At 37.8% G+C, this 20,235-nt stretch overlaps 1 protein-coding gene across 8 annotated transcripts in view; it reads right to left on the bottom strand.

The window, feature by feature from the left end:
* Nucleotides 1-4,791: 4,791 nt before the first annotated feature.
* NEK7 (NIMA related kinase 7) overlaps nucleotides 4,792-20,235 on the bottom strand; it is a 156,813-nt gene continuing 141,369 nt past the window's right edge. For all 8 annotated transcript variants that reach the window (XM_041758511.1, XM_041758519.1, XM_041758480.1 and 5 more), the window contains one exon: nucleotides 4,792-7,810. In XM_041758511.1, coding sequence (XP_041614445.1) covers nucleotides 7,700-7,810 — 111 coding nt within the window. In that variant the 3' untranslated portion in view covers nucleotides 4,792-7,699. The remainder of the gene's footprint in view (nucleotides 7,811-20,235) is intronic.

The raw sequence follows: 20,235 nt of genomic DNA, 5'->3' as shown, positions 1-20,235 counted from the left end.
GAGGAGGCAAGGCGCTCTGGGCCAAGAAGGCAGCCTGAGCCAAGGAGACAGTTGGTAGGATCAGGAGACTGGTTTCAAAGAGTGGGAATGAGCATATATTGCTCGTGTGAGCCAGGTTTCTCACTGTCAGATAAGAGTTAAAATTTGATAAAGGAATACAAAACTGATTTGGAGGGAAAAGTTACTCCTTACAGAAGCACGGGAACTAATGAATGTAAAAGGAATGACATTTGGAAAGCCATCATCTGGCAACCATCAAAGTAATAATTAAAACAGGCAAGAATAATCAGGGGATGCTAAAATTAGTGGACAAAAGTTTGTTGAAAAACATGGTATTTACATATTCTCAAAATACCTACCTACTACATACTGTTAATTACAAAGGAAGAAACAAAAGCTTTATGATGAAGGTCACCAGCTTAAGTGATCAAAGTTCGCACCAACGATAACGGGCAGATTGACATTCTGGCTTCCTGACATGCTGTATGCAGATCAACTCAGCCTCGCGGCAGTAATATTCCATTTCATGAGCAAACATCTGGCAAACCCGAACTGAAGGTCATTCCACAAGATAACTGGTTTGTACCCGAAAAAAATGTCAAGGTCATGAAAGATAAAGAACAGACTGAGGAAGTGTTCCCCACCGAAGGTGACTAAAGAGACATGACAACTAAATGCAACACTTACTGCTTATATCCTGGAGGAAAACTTAGTAATTTTTGCTGTAAAGATCAATTGGTTGAAATTTGAATGTGATTTGTAGGTTAGATAATAGTGATGAACTAATATTACTTTCCTGATTATTATGGTTGCCCCGTGTTTATGTAGAAGAGGACCATTGTTTTTTAGGAAAGCAACACTCAGAGATGTGGGGGTACGAGGCACCATATTTGCAACTTCTTTTTAGATGGGCTCAGAAAAAAATCTATATATTTATAAGGATTTAAAAAGAAACAATAATAAAGCAAGGGTGGCAAAGTCTTAACATCTGAGAAACCCAGGGGAAGAGTTCTAAAGGAGTTTTTTGTCCTAATCTTGCAATTTTTCTCTAGGTTTGAAATTATTTGCAAATTAAAAAGTTTTTTTAAAAAAAGAGGTTCACGGGATCCCTGGGTGGCGCAGCGGTTTGGCGCCTGCCTTTGGCCCAGGGCGCGATCCTGGAGACCCGGGATCGAATCCCACGTCGGGCTCCCGGTGCATGGAGCCTGCTTCTCCCTCTGCCTGTGTCTCTGCCTCTCTCTCTCTCTCTGTGACTATCATAAATAAATAAAAATTTAAAAAAAAATAAAATAAAAATAAAAAAAGAGGTTCAGACTCAACATAAGGTAAAGGTTATTTTAAGGAGGAATAAATGCTTGTGCTTTTGTACTGAAGAAAAGAAAAATATAAAGAGGTTTGAAGAATTTAACCATATTGGCTTAACCAACTTTGTCATCCACCGTCACATGGTAATAACCAACGCTGGCAACTTAGTCTGTGTGCTTCCTCACCTTTCTCCACGTTCAGATGATCGTATGCAAACATATACACCCATATAGTTTATTTTTAAAGATTTACTTATTTTAGAGAGAGAGAAAAGGTACATGTGAGGTGTGGGCGGAGGGTAGGGGTAGAGGCAGAGAATCTCCAGCAGACTCTCTGCTAAGCGTGGAGCCCGACACAGGGCTCAAACCCAGGACCCTGTGATGATGACCTGAGCCGAAAGCAAGAGTCAGTCGTTTAACCAATCTTCTTTCATATATCAAGCTCCCGTCATACTTGTGTTTGACCTTCTTGTTTTGTTCCACCGTTCATCCTATTGCCTTGTGCCTCTGCCAACACCGCACTGCTCGCTTAAAGTAGCTTTATGGTAAATTTTAATCCTTGATAAGTCAAGAGCAGCCTATCTGTTTTAGATATTCTTGGCTATTTTCATATATTCATTTTTTTCCCATATGATCTTTGACATCATTTTATCTGGTTCCCAAAAAAGGTGAGATTCAGGGAGATACTACATTACTAAATTATAGAGTACTTGATTTTTATATGAATCTTCCCATCTGGATCACAGCATCTTTTCCTATTCGTTCAGTCTTTGCCTGATGTTCTTCAACAAGATTTTTATAATTTCTTTCATACAGGTTCTATGTGTTTCTTGATCAATTATTTCTAAGTGTTTTATAATTCCTATTATGAAATTTTTATATTGCTGATTACATTACCACCACATGGCCTTATTATTACCCTTATATTACTGATTATTGCAAATATGGAGAAAATATACATCTCTAAATCTACCTCGCATTACTCCATCCCGACTCACCCACTCTCATCTGTTGCTTCTCAGATGGCCCAGCTACTTCCCACATTCTTCCTTGGCAGCAGGCTCTTCCCTGTGTTGGTTCTTTGGCGGACTCCTTTTCATCTTTTAGGTCATTTCACTTCAATGTCACCTCTTCAGTGTCTTTTTTCCTCCACAGCACTCATAACAATTTGCTTTTATATATTTAGATTTCCAGAAATGTTATTTCTTCCTGACCGGATTTTAAATCCATGAAAACAAATATTTTGCTCAAGACAACATATAAGGTCTAATATATGAGGATACACAACAAACGTTTGTGAGCTTAGTGGATAAACACTTTCCGTGGACCTCTTTTTTTTTACCTTCTGTACTCCTTGTCCAGCATCTTCAGTTTCTTTTCTATGTGCTACTTCTCCTAATCTTTAAACCATCTTATGTTCACTTTATCTTAAAACTTGAGCTAGACTACCTCTGGTTGCCATCTATTTTTCCTTCATATGCCATCGTCCTTCCTATTTTTACCCGAATTTGCCTTCCACTCCAGTCTCCTACTGAACCTGTATTACCATGACCTCCTCATTAAGTCCAGGAGCCAGGTGTCAATCCTTACTATCTTCAACTTCTTTGTAATTTATGGCAACTTTTAACTTAAAATATTTCTTCTAGTTTAGCTTGTTTGCTTCTCCTACCCCACTGGCCTCACCTCTCCAGATTTCTGCTGTTTTTCCATCTACTATGCATGGTCCCCCTGAAGTGCTCAGCTCCATTGACAGCATTACAATGTTCATTTATCAATTCAACAAAGAAGTTGAGAGACTACAGTTGGGGCATTGTGTTAAGTGGGGGACATCACACTGAATAAACCAGAAGTACTTGTCCATCTAGAGTTTAGGCTCTAGCGGGGAGACTGAAAGTAAACGAAGAATCACACAGGTAATCATTTGGTTACCGATGGGTAAGTGCCCAAAGGCAAAGTACAGGATGCAGTCTGGGTGGCTCCTGAAAAAGCACATTTTATGTCAGTCATGAGAGATTGGTAGGATTGACTGACTGATTGATGCCAAAGGGAGAGCTATCTAAGCCCTGAGAAGAGCTCCAGGTCTTTAAGAAACAAGTGCAGCAAAACAAAGCAAAAATAGATGGCGCTACAGCCAGAGAAGACGTTCGCGGATTCTCTACACTACAACACTACACTGTAATAGCTACATTGAACAAGCAACCCACCTGGTACCAGGCATCACATCCAGACCTTTATATAAAAGGCATCATAATTCCTTTGTAGAGTTAGGAATTTATACTCCTACTTTACACTTGAAAAAGTAAGGACTAGAGAAATTATCCTCGGGACTATGGGTCTAGAAAGGAGCGGGAAAAGATTATCTTTATGCATTGTAACATGTTGAAAACAATTTACTTTTAAAAACTCCTGGTCACAAAGCCTAACTTTAAAATTTCCTTTTATTTTATTCTTATCTCCTAAGGTTTAAAATTAGAGACCCAAGTGAATGGGTAAGAAAACCAGAAACTCCTTCAAATGAAGTTCTCAGAGATAAAATACACATTGTAAACTTTCACATCTTTCCGATAATTAATCTGATGAGTCTTGTTTTAGTTCGTCATTAATTGTATTAGAGACTTACATGTAATTAAAAATACATAATGTAACAACTCCATGGAAGTTTTTTGATTAAGGGTTTCATTGCAGTTGTCATCTTTTTGCACCAATTCGGTGGTAAATATAGCTGCACCAATTAATAATACATTAAACATATATGCCCAGTACTGACTTTTCTAATTAACAAACATACTTTTGAGATAAAATTTATAACTAGTCAAACACTCTCTTGTGGCTAAAATTTACTATTACTATACAATTATGTGAGTGTGCCCATATACACATAATCAGACTAAAGGTTCTTTACAAGTCACAGGTTACAAAATCCGTGTGATCTTCACCACAGTCTATTTGGAAATGTGATCCTGATGTGAAAGGATCATTTTACCATGAGCCTGGAGGATTTTACGCCATAAAGATCTTTTAGCCTCAACATTTCCAGATACAGAAAGTAATTTTCACTTTTTATGTGGAAAAGAGTAAGTTGAGAGACTACCAACAGGGTAGTTGCAAACTATTTCTAATATTGTCCGCAGCATATTAACTAAGGTGAGAGGAATGGACTCTGCGGCCTAAACTTAAAACTCATAATTCTATAATTTGAGAAAACTTTTCTTATTCAAAGACAGATAATGATGTACTGAAGAGAGTAGGGACCTATGAAGATGTACCCTACTTTAATGCATATTTATAAAACTACTTCTTAGTATCTGTCCGAGCTCCACGATCACCCTGAACGGCTTCAATTCTTAGGCTTCTCCCAAAATGGTAAAGTCATGGAAATGAACAAGAAATGTTTCTTCTGTAGGTGACATGTTAAGTGAAACAAACAATGGCAGACTGGGGGGGGGGGGGGGGGGAGGATCACAGATACATAAAATGTTACTGTAACCATTTTTTAATTTTATGTTTTTATTTATATTAGGATATTATACAATTTTCAAAGCTAACAAGAGAATCTTTCTTAGTATGTGTATTGGAAGCATAACAAAATAAAAGTATTTCACAAAAGAAGTCCATATTACAGTACTATTGAAATATGAGGCATAGGATAATTATGCATTTGTGGGTTATAAACATAATACATTCATTTTAAAGAAAAAAACATTTAATATGAATAACATTTTGGTTAAAATAAATATCATGTAAATGTTAACAGCAACACCTGAAGTATATTGATACAAGAAAGGTGTTTTGTGATAGGTACTATGTAGAATGGTAAAAGCATTCATGAAATGGCTGTAATATCTTACTAAATTTACAATCATTGCACATTGTTGAGCACTTTATTTATACAGGGATACCCTTCATCCACCATTCCTAAACCTCAACATACAAAACAAAGTTACCCCACATTTTCCTCTGGGGAACTGGTACCAATATCTAAATAAGGTTTAGAATCAGATGTACCTTTCATTTTACTGTTTCTCCACTCAATTCAAATGTCTTTTCTTAATCAGTACAAAATTTACTTATAAACAGGAATATAAAGAGTATATTTATAGGTGAGTATAAAAATTAAAACTAATTATCCTCATAATTTTTTGAAATTATCTCATTCAAAATTAAAATTTATTGTTTACACAGTGGTTTCTTCAGGAAAAAATATGAACACTTAGATAAGAAAAAAGATAGAATATCCAAAACAGAAAGTTTCCACATTTAGAAAATAATAATGGATTTCCCTGATCATTAAATTCTTCCCAGCTATTTCCTTCTAGCAGAGAGACTCAGTGAAAAGAAAAGCTTAAATCTTTGCTTAAAAGTCACTGTGAGGGGTTAAGCTAATGAGTTTTAGATTCATGTATTTTTAAAGACTGCAAGAAAAAGGGGACTATCTGTTCCAACTACAAAACAATTTCCTCTTCAACTGTATTACAATAAAATGAACATGACACTATTTTAACAAAAATAATTCTACTTACTCATACTTCAGGAGACAAATCTATGGATGCTCAGTGTAAAAGCTGTAACTAAAAATCACACAATGCATCCATCCAGCCCTCATTTCAAGGACCACCCAGGTGTCCTTTGTCTATCCCAGGATAAAGTTACCCTTCAGATATCATAACTGATTACATTTTGAAAAAGAAAAAAAGTTTATGCTTTTTCCCTTAATAAACCATTTTTTAAGTTTACAAATGACTTGAAAGTATTCAAATGATTGTAAGAAAAATACTTATAAGGGGGGGGGGGAACCCCAGCAGTTAAATCAGCTAACGGTAGGTATTCTCCAAACATGAGGTTTCCACGTTGGCAGGATTATCCATCCCAAGGTTGGGTTACAGGTGGCATGGCGTCCTTGAACGGTGACTGCCACTCGGCCTTTTGGCTTTCACAATTCTGTGAAGAACTGGTCACCACTCACATGAAGGCATTCATGGAAAACATATCTTCATAACAGCATTTACTAAACTCTGCCCATTTCCTTAAACTAAATGAAGCGTTACCATCTCTGTCATCTTCATGCATGAATACAGTACTTGGCTTAAAAGCTTCTCAACAGAAATGTTAATCTCATAAAAACTCTGGCTGTGGTAATGGCCAGTTTTCATTGCTTTAAACATATTCTAAAATTACAACCTTGTCAAATGAATTGAAACTGTGTCAACATTCACAGGTACAGCACAACACACATCCTTTCTTCCTCCCTAACAAGACAAAATGACACGCATACAGGGTGGCCCAAATTTTAAAAAGTTAAAAAAAAAATGGGTTTAATCCAGGAAAAATGTTGGTATACCAAATATTTCTTTAAAGGGTATATGTTCTCAGAAAATCTGAAACAAAATGGATAAAATGCACATACAATATAAATAAGAAAGCAACTGGAAGAACACAAAAAATTTTCTGAAGGGGACCAATCAGAACTTCAATAAAATCTATGAATAAAAACATATGCTTACACTATAGTGTACAATTATGAAGAGAATTTAAATTTATAAAGAACTCGAAATATAGTACTGCAAGATTATTCAAAGATTTTTTCAAATGTACAAACAATAATAAAAACACCAAAGAAGCCTCGGGCAATGTGCAACTTTCAAAATTACTATCACACCAGCCAAACAAATCCTTAACCACTTTTTAAATGGATTCATTTATACCATTTTAATGCAGAGAGAATATCAAAGATATTAAAACAGAACAAAATAAAGCAAAGAACTCTTCAGTGTCTGACTCACATTTTGTCCCCCAATTTTTTCACATTTAATAGTTGCATTTTGAATGTATAAGCTAACAATTTTAAGTGTTTCTCAAATAGTTTGTCTACATTTATCTTAAGAATTATATTTCAAAGCTACAATGCTAAGTACTAAAACACAGACTTCAAACTTAATAAAAAAAATCACAAAAGTTCACAATTGTGCTAATCTCAAATGTCCATAAATGACGAAAAAGCAAACAAGTCACATGTTCAGATACTCTTCCTCACGTTACAAGTCTGTCTTGACGAGTGCCAAGCTGCACTTTCAATCTTTGGCACTGAAAGTCTTATCTGAACACAATTTATCAGGAAAAAAAAAATCTGAATAATTCTAAAAACCTTTAGCCATTAAAAACCATTAAGTTTCATTTACTCTCCTAACATGCAAAGTGACTATCCAAAGTCATTTGGGGTTTGCAAGAAGGTGACTTAGACTGGTACAAAATGAAGCTTCTATGAAAACTGGTTAAGGATTCAAAGCACATTAGCTCTGAAATATTCATCTCAACACCCAGACAAAAATGGGGAGGTATGATTTGCACAAAAATACTTTAAATAATTTTGGTTACGTTCTTCATGATCTTCCATGAATCTAGCTGCTTGCAGTGCACGCGTGCATCCTCTTTGCTACGTCATAAACATAGGTAATGTCTGGTCGCTTCTCTGGATCTGGGTTGATGCACATGTTCACTAACTGTCGTAGCTACAGAGAAAGAAAACACAGATGCTTTTAAAAACAATTCCAGTTAGTTAAAGGAAAAGAAAAAAATAAATAACCAAGAAACAAACTCTGTAAGAACACGGACAGGTAGGTGGGTGGGGAATGGGCAAAATCAGTGACAAGGATTAAAAACTCCTCTAATGATGAGCACTGAGTAAGGGAAGAGAATTGCTGAATCACTATACTGCACACCTAAAACTAATACAACACCGTATATTACCTATACTGAAATGAAAAAACTTAAAAAAAAAGAATATATCTGACTGCTATCAATGATTTTACAATTAATTGAAAAGTCTAAAAGTATGTATAGTTATTGGGGAGTATTAGCTTCAAGCAAAAAGTACTGTCTACAATCGGAGGTTTTAAAATGATTTTATTGGGGCACCTGGGGGGCTCAGTGGTTGAGCATCTGCCTTTGGCTCAGGTCACAATCCTGGGACCCGGGATCGAGTCCTGCATCGGGCTCCCTGCGAAGAGCCTGCTTCTCCCTCTGCCTGTGTCTCTGACTCTCTCTCAGTGTGGGTCTCATGAATAAATAAACTATAAAGTCTTAAAAAAAAGAATAAAACGATTTTACTATTTTTCAAAGAAATTTATCAGAAGGTAGCAGTCATGAAGGACAACGGGTTTTTAACTCTAAGGCTCCAAGTTAACTGTAGATATATACACATTTATGTGATCTAGGATGTACTACATTAGCCTTGATCATAAGTTTACATTCTCATAATTACAGACTATATATCTATAGATCTAACTTCATATGAGGCACAGGGTAAAATAATTATCATATGCCCTAATCATAAGCCATTTTATATAAATATAAAATTTTTAAATTAATTTCATATTAAAAAGCACTCTTCTAAAGTAAGAATAATAAATTCTAAGCAAGGTAAATTATGAGTAGTATTCTCATCCTCAACTGCATGAAGCAGGATTAGTCTCTTCACTTTATAGATGAGAGAGCTGACGTTTACTTACTTACATCAAAGAAAATAAGCACACTTCAATAAATTAAAGAAATATACCCTTCCATCTGATTTCATTCTCGATTCCAACTGCCATCAGTTTACGAAACTATGTCTCTTCTTATAACACTGTACGTGGTCTTTCACAGATGATAAGCCAAATCAAGAGGAAGAGCTAAGATCCTTTTGCTCTGTGAGTATGTCATGAGGAATAATTTAGATATTTTGAAAACTTGCATTGATTCTTTCTGGCCAGTTATTAGCATGTAGTAAATGTTAATGGAAATGTTACACCCACTGAGAGGGTCTGAGGATTTCAATTTATATTCCTTAGAATGCAGCAGACGATAGCATTAAAAATCCTTAAGGGGTAGAGCAATACCCAAGGCACTTATTTATTATGGCGACCTAAGAGAAATTTAAATCAGAAAGAGGGTGGCATTTTACCCATTAAAATAAAAACAAATATATCCAATTATACACGACACAGAAAACAGCAGGAAAAGCATTTATGATGACGCTTCTATTTAAGAGGCAATGTGTTCTAACAGGTCACCTACTTGTCAGATACTTTGTTTAGAGACAAAAATGACAAAAGCAGCAGAAAAATGACAGAAAAATAGAACTGTGGTACAAAAATTCTATTTAACCAGTGTACTGGTAGACGTAAGGGCAATTTTTGACGGAATAAAACCACCACATCCTTCAACCCGGACCAGAAACCTGATCTTTCCAGCCTAATAGGTCAGAATTGGGTGAAACCTTCCAACCTACTGTAGCGAATGGTCCTCAAGTTCTGCCCGGAGAAGAAAAGTGACGAAGATGAAAGATAGATGGAGCGAATTTAGTTGAAGAGACGAAGGTTCTGTGGCTCTCCAAAGTGGAAGATGAGAACCAGCTGTAACAAAGAGGGGGGCAAGGAAAGAATTCGGTAAAGGGAGAAGCAGTGGGGACGGCAGCTGGGCCGCGGCTGATCTCTGCCGTCCTTCAGGACTGCTTCTGGGCGACTGATGGGACAATCAGGAACCCTACAGTAGACGGGGCCAGAGCGGGACGTTTGCTTTATCTCCTTCTTACGTGGTTCAATTTCCATCTGAAATGTAGCTCATCTTGTCATAAAGATTCACCTTTTCCAAAGAGTTTTCTGACACGTCGTATAGTATAAAATCACACACGATATAAAATATGCGTACCTCAGGGTATTTATGAATCAAATAACCTATTGATAAATTTTTCCTAAACCGTTACATAATAAACAAATTAATAAAGTATGAAAATAAGGTCCCATAAAATGAAAATATGCTTGAGTAGTGATCCACACTCATCTTGAGTAGAAACATCATGCTGGCATCTGAGGACATTGAGGGTAAATCAGGGAAAAGAACCAATGCAGAAGGGAAGGCCTACTGTCCTGGATGGGAAGTGAGAGAATGACTCGTCTTCCTTCCCGACATTCTGACCTTCCTTTCCTTTCTGGCTCTCATGTCTCCATTCATTCATTCAATAAAATCTTATTGAGCATTTATGGTGTGCCAAGCACTTTATTAGGTGGTCAGGATAAAGCAAGAAACGAGATATACACGGAACCTGACTTTGTACAGCTCACAATCCAGCGGGGGAAGAAAGACTAACAAAGAAATAAATGGGGATCCCTGGGTGGCGCAGCAGTTTGGCGCCTGCCTTTGGCCCAGGGCACGATCCTGGAGTCCCGGGATCGAGTCCCACGTCGGGCTCCCGGTGCATGGAGCCTGCTTCTCCCTCTGCCTGTGTCTCTGCCTCTCTCTCTCTCTGTGTGTGACTATCATAAATAAATAAAAAAAAATTTTAAAAAAATAAATGTGAGACTGAGGAGATCATAATAACTAAGAATATTACAAACTACAAAGCGACAGGTAGCTCAAGAGGGATTTGTAAGAGAGAGGCAAAAAGATGGTGGGTGGCCACCCAGAAGACAACCCTACTTCCCTCTTTTTCCTTCCACCTCCTTAACTCTGAGTGCTTCTACCTCATGCACTGAGGACACCCAGCTGACAGTATTCCTCATCCCAACGACTGCGACTACACCTTTGGTCACCACGATGCCCACTTGGATCCTCGATCCAAAACAAACATCTTGATTACCTGGCCTTCCTTGATCTTCACTTGCCTTCCATTTTAGTCTCTGCCTCCAGGGGCACAGCTTATGTCTTCCAATGTCCTGTGTCACGTAAGAAATGTGGGCACAAGTTCTGGTCGTTCCAAGAGTCTCACATCTGTCCCCTACCTAGTATGGATGTGCCTTCATTTGACGCCACTTCCAATACCTTTCCCTCCTGGTCAATCTTCTGTCTCTGGACTTATGTCATCCATTTCCAGACTAGACCTCATAGCACAAGCCTTTAACCACTTATTTGGCAGCACTATTAATAAACCAACCCTGACAATTGTTTTCTTTGCTTCTCTACCAGGATGTGAAGGACCGCAGGAGAAAATCGCAGACTCTGTATAGTCTGGAGGTCCCAGATTCTTGGTTCCAACTGCTGTTGGACCTTAAAGGCTGTTCTGCAATCCAGATGGTTGGCCTGATAAACTCCATTTCCCACAATGGCTAATCTCAACCTTCACTGATCTGCAGGCACTGCCCTCAATTCTTTCCCACCCAGGACCTTGCCTCCTACTTCACAGAGAAAAATCAACAGTTAGGTTTGAGCTTTCCCTCAGTATCTCGTCTCAACCTATCCATATCTGGTCCGTATCATCTCTGTCTCAGCAGCAGAAGAGTATTTTTTTTTTCCTCCTACTACTCTCAATTCTATCACTGGAACCTCCTCCAGAGATTATACATCAGTAGCTGAAATATAGTTGACTATGATCGAATATTTAATGAGTGAATGACTATTCAGTCTGTTATTCCTCTTCTGTATTTTCAACCTCTCCTCATCTGCTGATTCCTTCATCATAATCTGTAAGTAGAGTCAAGTCTCTCTTCCTAACCACTACCCCATCTAATGTATTTGCTCTACAGCTAAATTTTTTTTGGGGTGGAAAAAACAAAATACTATACTTCACTATATCAACTTCCTTAATCTCCTTATTGAAGCCAACTGTAATCATTTTTCATCTCCTCCGCCCCCCAACGGTACTTCACTGAAATCACTTTGACAAAGGTTAGCAGTATGTCCCACTTGCTAAATCTAACAAACTCATTTTCTGCCTCTTATCCAACCTTTCCACACGGCTGATGCTTCTGATCACAGCCTTCCTGGGAGTTGCCTCCTCCTCTGGCTCCAAGACACCATATTGGTCCCCCCACCCGCCACTTCTCTTTTTCTTCCTTTGTAGGTTTATCTTCCTCTGGCAGTCCCTCTACTGTCAGTTCATTTCTTTCTTTTTCCCTTTTATCTTCTCCCTCAACACCTTCTTACCCTACACAACTTTATTCCCATAGCTTCAATAACCACCAACACAGGCTGAGGAACACATACACCTCTGTAGTTTCAGGCCAGACCTCTTCATGGGCTCTACTGACATATTTCTGCCTGGCTTCTAAGCATATCTACCTACAAATACTTCATATTAAACTTGTTCGGAACTGAGAGTTTACTATTTTTTTCCCCAAACCAGTTCTACCTTGGCAGTGCCTTCGATTTCTCAAGCCAGACATCTGAAATTTCATACAAGACACTTCCTCATACTTCCTTCCCCTGGCCTAACAATCATCAACCAAGTCCTACTGTTTCCTATTTCTTCTTGCCCTAGGTCCACTGTTTACACTCAAGGGATCATCTTCCAACTAACGGTTTTACCTCCAGTTTCTTCCAATCTCCTTGGCACTGCCACTAATCGCCAAGGTGATCCTACTTCAATGTTAAGCATTTCAATGCACCCCAGTATCCTCTACGAAGCCTAACCATTGGTTTATTATGGACTTCTAACATCTGGCTCTTGCTTCCCTTTCCAGCCTCACATTTAGCCCTAAGCCCTCCTCCCTCTAACCCCACTCTACAGTCTACCCATAAAAAGAGCTCACAGTTGTGTGTGTCCACCAAACTGTTTTTATCCTGAACCTTTGTACATGTTGCTTCTCTGCTTATAAAGCCTGCCTCAAAATCCTTTACTCTGGCCTCTCATCTATTCATTCTCTAAAGCCCTTCCTAACACCTCTATTGCCATGCAGAACTTAAGTAGGCTCCACGCCCAGCATGGACCCCAATGTGGGACTTGAACTCATGACCCTGAGATCAAGACCTGAGCTGAGATCATGAGTTGGATGCTTCATTGACTGAGCCACCCAGGTGCCCCCAGAACTTAATATTTTCTATTTGTCCTCCATCATACCCTTCATGTATTTTTTGTTTTTTTGAGGTGTAACTGACATTAACATTATATTAGTTTCAGGTGTTCATGCACTTTAAAGCCTTGAAAACACTTCGTTGTACTTCATTTAGTATCTGTGTTCTCCTACTAAACTGAAAGACCTGGAGGATGGATATGATATCAACAGTAAGTGCTCACTGCCACGTTAGATGGAAGAATGAATGGGTCACTTCTGAGTGACGGAATATGGAAAGGTTTTATGGTCGTGGCAACTGAGCTAAGGTTTTCGGAGCATGAACACAATTTTGATATATAAAAGGGCAGGGGAGACTCTAAGCAGATAATAACAGAATGAGTGCAGGTGCTGAGCCACGGAAAGTATGAGGTGGGTGAAAGCAATGGCTAGTACTCCTGCATGACTGGGGAGCAAGCAACAGTGATGAAATGATCAACTGAGGTGAAATAAAGGAGAGGCTTAAGGAGTTTAGAATCTATTGATACATAGGCAACAGGAAATCAGTACTTAAGCCAGGAGGGAGAGCTCATTAAAGGTGCACTGCAGTACGTATTTTCTTGGAATAGTGAGAGCAAAAGGAGAGCCATGGCAGCAGAACGTTCAATCAAGTTCCTCTAAGATTTCAGGCAGGAAATATTGTTCATTGGAAGTTTTCACCAGGGTATGGGAGAGGACGCTATGTTCACTAACAGAAATAGATAACAAAAAAGGAAGAGTGACTTTGCAGGAGCAACAGGGACATGAAGTTTTGAAGGTATCACATTTGAGATACTGACACAGTACAATTTGGGTGGAACTGTGAATTCCTGAATCTGGGGTTTAATTCTGTATCCATAACTAAATTCTCTAATAAGTCACAATTTTTTGTGACCCTATCCATATCAAAATTATGAAGATAAAAGAGACAGCTTTATGAAAAGCTATTAACCTATCCTGAGCATAATTTTGCACTGTACGATTCTCTTAAATATTTGTCTGTTAATTTAGTCTTACTTAATGACAAGAATCATTGTGGATCTTAAAAAAATCCTGTATTTATATAGGATTTAATATTTTACAAAATCTTCCATATCATTTTATATTTAAAGTATTATAATGTCTCATAACAATCTCAATTTACAGAGGGGGAAAAAAAAACTAAGAACCAATTTAAAAATTAATGGAGAGGGACACTTGGGTGGCTCAGCGGTTGAGCATCTGCCTTTGGCTCAGGGTGTGATCCTGGAGCCCCGGGACTGAGTTCCTCTGCCTGTGTCTCTGCCTTTGTGTGTCTCTCATGAATAAATAAATAAAATCTTTAAAAAATAAATAAAAGATAATAATAAATAAAAATTAATGGAGATAGCTGAACTGGAATCCAAGTCATATGATTCTTTATTGCAGGTCTTTTCCACTTCCCATTTTTGAGAGCTCGCTTACTTTTATCTAACTTAGCCTTTTGGTTTGAATTCCTCATGATGCTTAATACAGCTTTGCACGCATAATGATTTCTCAATAACACTAACTGGCTGAATTTCACATCATTACCACCGTAGAGGGATATCACTTAGTCTGACGTTATCATCTGAGTTCTAATCCAGAGAGATGCGTTACTAGGTATTGACAGAAAATACCGGTTAAGCGGTGGCCAGCACAGAGTAGAGAAGGTTGCCTCTCAGGTACTTTATTCCAATACTCAGAGGCTGCTCTGACTTCCATCCGATGAACACCGTGGTGAGATGCCTCCGCTTTCATCGGCGGGGTCGAAGCTTGGCTTGCTGTTTGTTTTCCCTTAAGCAAATGAGCAGACTAGACTTCATCACTCGAGGTCCTTGTCGAATAGTTAATGGTGTTTTGATATTGAAAAATCTGAATGTTCAGAGGGTACTGAAAGGTGTGCTATGTAGCTCCTATCAAACTCCTGCTAAGAGAATGAACATTTAGGGGAGACCCTGTAAAGGATAAGATTCATCTTTATAACTCTGGATAAGCATAGCTCTACACTTCAATCAAATTAGGCCACCAGAAGCTACATCATGGGGGCACCCTGCTTTATCCAGCTGCCCAATCACCTGTCCAAAACCATGCTTTAATGCTTGCTTTTGGCTCTTATCAAACATCACACAGTTATTTTCTGTGTAGTTGCTACTAAATACCTGCCTGGTACATTACTCATAGAACCTTATAGGAGACATTTCTATTATAATTTAGTGGGAGAAAATTTCGTTTTTTCTCAGGAGCTGATGTATTTCCTCCTGAAAGACCAAAACAATTTTCTTACTGTTTCCCTTGGAGTCCTGACAGAAAGGAAGCAATAACCAGATGAAGAGCTCAACCACCACAACTCTGCTGGCCAGTAAGATAGGTGTGCTAAGGTCCCTTCTACTGCCGGTTCTGAATTTGCACTTCCACTTCTATTTTAATGACTTGTTAAGTCACGTCTTTATTTTTTAAATTATTTTATTTATTTGAGACAGAGAGAGTGCAAACATGAGAAGGGGGGAGGGGCAGAGGGAGATGGAGAAGCAGACCCCCCACTGAGCAGGGAGCCCGAAGCAAGGCTTGATCCCGGGACCCTAGGACCATGACCTGAGCTGAAGGCAGATGTTTAACTGACTGAGCCACCCAAGCATCCCTTTTATTTAAAAAAAAATTTTTTTTAAGATTTTATTTATTTGAGAGACAGAGTGCGTGCACACCCAAGTGGGCAGAGGGGCAGAGGGTTAGGGAGAAGCAGATGCCCTGCTGAACAGGGAACCTGCCACGGGGCTCCACCCCAGGACTCTGGATCATGATGTGATTTGAAGGCAGATGCTTAACCAACTGAGCCACTCGAGTGCCCCAAGTCATACCTTTTGTTGTAAATTATCTCAAATCCTTTTTGAAAAAAAGGCAGATTGTTACACAAAATGGGAGATTTACATAGGCTGCAATTTTCCTTGATATATGTGAGTTAACTGGTTGCTCTAAAGATACATCTAAATAGACTTGTTGATGTAGTGCAGGAAAAATCAGTTACAAGATTCTTTGGCAATATAAAGGGAAAACAATCACAACATAAAACGATTACTTTTACGTTCCAAACAGCCATGGACTAGGTTTTATGCCTTTAACTTTAATAATTTGGCTTAAAAATACAAATTTATTCGGATCTATGAATGCTCTCTTGCCATACTAGATAATTCAAGTTTAGATAAAGAAGGTCACATCTCACCCTGTCTTCTTTGAATGTATACCGAAGTACAGCATCTCTTTACATGGGAGGCTTATTTGTGCTCCTGCTACAATGAACAGGAGGATAAAATTGTCACCAGGTATCAGAAACCAGGAACATTAAGAGACAGTAGAAAGAGTTTAAAAGTCATGAAGTAGGGATCCCTGGGTGGCGCAGCGGTTTGGCGCCTGCCTTTGGCCCAGGGCGCGATCCTGGAGACCCAGGATCGAATCCCACGTCAGGCTCCCGGTGCATGGAGCCTGCTTCTCCCTCTGCCTGTGTCTCTGGCTCTGTCTCTGCCTGTGTCTCTGGCTCTGTCTCTCCTTCTATCTCTCAAGAATAAATAAATAAAATCTTTAAAAAAAAAAAAAAAGTCATGAAGTAGAGGAAGAGGAAAAGCTCATCTTTGCCAGGTAAATTCTAACTTTTAAGTTGTTAAATAACTACAAATAACGCATTCATTTGGTTACTCATGGTTTTATCACTTTTTGCAGCCAGTAGACACGTCGAGAGGCCACAGTACTTAGATGTAGATGCTCCGTACAAGTAGTAGTTAGTTTTTCTAGGCTTCCAGTGAAAAACTGGAATACAGTCCCCTGAACGTTTCCATCTTCTATATGGTAAGGTGTTCACCCTCTAGAAAGTAACTCTGAGGCTTTAACCGCTATTTCTAGGACCAGAGAGAAAACCATTTCCTAAAAGGTGCTATTTATTGAGTTCTTAACATGAATCAGGCACAATTCTATACATTTCTACATGGCTTCATAACGACTCTCTGGGGCAGGCACTACTATGGCATTTGACAGAAGACTAACATTCCCAAGGTCACAAAGGCAGTGAAGAGGACAGCCTGGATTTGAACTGAAGCAGTCTAGTTTCAGAGTCCAGGCTTTTAAAGTTACTGTGTTCTACTGCCCGGGGAAAATCCTAACGTGGTCTGCAAGTTCCCTCATGGCCACCTCTGCACAAAGGTGGGAGACCTTCCAGATAGACAAAGATAGTTTTAGATTATTTGATTCTCAAAAGAATGCTAGCTCTAACACTGGCTCATCTAGTTTCTAAATTAACAGATCTGCCTCGTATTCCATAGGCCAACTTGGATCAAAAAGCAAACCCAAAAATTTTCTCTAGGGCTTTACAAAATCACAATGAGATACAAGCCTACTTTATCCATGAGAGATATATTTAAATGATGACACAAAAATACTAAGATTCGTGTTACAGTTTGAGTGACAATTTTAATGTAATGTCATTGCTAATCTAATTCATTGATTTTTTTAAAAAAAGATTTTACTTATTTATTCATGAGAGACACAGAGAGGCAGGGACATGGGCAGAGGGAGAAGCAGGCTCCCTGCAGGGAGCCCGATGGGAGACTCCATCCCAGGACCCCAGGGTCACGCCCTGAGCCAAAGGCAGATGCTCAACCACTGAGCCCCCCAGGTGCTCCTGACTCATTCATTCAAGTGACAGTAACTCCCTCCAAACAAATAAAAATGTAAGTGGATTTTAACATGGAACAATTTCTTTATGCCAGACTAAAAACTTACATAGTGACTTGATGAATTATAAAAAAGTCTGATTTTTCTATCAGAAAGTCAGACATTAAATAATCAGAAAGCGGTATTTATCTTAAAGATTTCCCTCATCGCTAGTCTTCATATTTTTAAAAATTTCCTAGAAGTCTCTGGAAGAAAAGAAGTTAAAATCCTATAACATTTATCTAATAGTCTGCAAAAACTCTAAGTACTATATTATTACCCATATTTGAGGAAAATGTATGTGCATACAATAAAACTTTCAGACTTTTCTATCTATTCCTGTATGTCAGGCTTCAATTTCTAATAGCCTCATTAGGCAACCTGCTCAAAAAAATTTTTGTGTTTGAATTGAGGGAATTAGCTTTCCATGTATCCCTTCAAATTATAAAAATAATGACAAAATCAGTAGATAATTAGAACTTTGATAAAAATAGAAGTAAATAAGCATTTCATGGTTTATGTTTTGTCAAAAAATTTATTTAGTTTGCATTACTTAACACGTTTGTAAAAAAAATGTACTTTGGAGTTTTTTTTAATTGTTTTATATGACAAGATAAAAATAAGGCAATATAGAGGACTGAATATACAAAAGCCTTTACAAAATCAGAGAGGAAAAAACTGCTTGATTCAGATGCTTAAGGGAAATTTAAAAGGCAATACAGAGGTATTTAAATGAGAAAAAGCATATAGTTAGAATAAAATGAATTCTCTGTAACATTTCTAAAGGACTACGAAATCACAAAATCATATGGAAAATAATGAATATATTTGTTTTCTATAAAGTAGAGAAAAATACTAATACACTAATATATATTGATCTATGTATTTCCAAAGAAATATCAAAGCGTATGAATTAGTACCAGAAATATTAAAAAGAAGAGAGTGTTAACAGTCATTGTTGTCAGGGCGATAACCCAATTACGTATCAAGTTCAGTCACGTACAGGTAATAACAATAGGGCTCTTTGTGCGTTATAGCTTTAGGTCACTAACACAATTCTCAATAGAATAATAAAGACTGGTGCTATTGGTACTGTTTCTTTTTCACCCCCATCTTAATCCCTCTGAGACCAATTATGTTATATCAGCCTCCCAGATATACCCAATTTCCATCTACCCAAGGACACATTTTAGCACCCAAAGTGGGTCTAATACATTAAAGTACACTATATTTCGGAGCTTTAGATATTTATACAAAATGATTAGGCGTATCCAACTTGTACACCAAAGCGTCACTAGTGATTGACTTGGGGGTAGACGGAAAAGGGAAAAGAAAGCAATCTTACAGATATAAGGTAATGTAATGTCTATATTTCACAACTGAAGATCATTCGGTGTGTCTTTTGAAAACTGTGAAAGTCTTACAGAAAGTTACATGGTTTTATAGGATCCCACAGGATACGCGAAATATAGGGCACCGTTTTGGATTTGTGTCTTCAAGGAGCAAGTCTCCAGCGTCACTTCAGAAGCATAAGTGAACAAAGGGCCTACTTAAATATATTTTTTAAACAAAAATGGAACATTCGAAGCTTAAAGATCTGATCTTATATGGCACCTCTAAGTAAGGTGGTCAATTGATATTATGAGTGATGAGAATACCTAACATACTAAACTCATTTTTAAGAAGGAAAATCAAATATTATTAACAGTGTTTGAGATTACATCCAAAGTTAATCTTAATAAATAATGGCACATTTGCATATTTATTATTACAAATAGTCTCATCTCACTTAGCATTGGATTATATGATTATAAGGAGTACAGAAATATTTGTGAAAACAGATTTAGCTCCAAACATTAATTGTGCCATTTAATTTAAGATCTCTCATTTAAATATTCTTGAGATAGTATATTGGAAAGAATCTTCCAGCACCGATTTAAATAACATTGGTTAATTTCAACTAACAACTCCAGGGAACTTATATAGTTCTATTAAAATTTGTAAATCTACCGACTATAAAAGAGAACTATTTAGACTGCTCCAATGAATAAAAAAAGTTTAATAAACTCATTTTAACTTCAAAATATGCAAAAATTATCTGTACCTGACACTTTCAGCTTTCTCTCCCATATACACACAAGGTAGTTTTTTCTAATGACTAAAACAAAGGTCATGTTTTTGTTACTGACTCAAATTTCATAATAAGCTTAAACATATTCTGAATTTATTTATTTCTTTTTTTAAAAGATTTTATTTTTATCTATTTGAAAGAGAGCAGAATCAGGAGGCAAGGGGAGAGGCAGAGGGAGAGGGAGAAGCAGACTCCCCACTGAGCAGGGAACCCAATGCAGGGCTCCATCCCAGGACCCTGAGATCATGACCTGAGCTGAAGGCAGATGCTTAACCGACTGAGCCATCAGGTGCTCCAAACATATTCTGAATTTAAATATAAA

Source organism: Vulpes lagopus, chromosome 1 (assembly GCF_018345385.1).
Source record: "Vulpes lagopus strain Blue_001 chromosome 1, ASM1834538v1, whole genome shotgun sequence".
Classification (NCBI taxonomy): domain Eukaryota; kingdom Metazoa; phylum Chordata; class Mammalia; order Carnivora; family Canidae; genus Vulpes; species Vulpes lagopus.
This window is presented reverse-complemented; position numbering and strand designations above follow the sequence as displayed.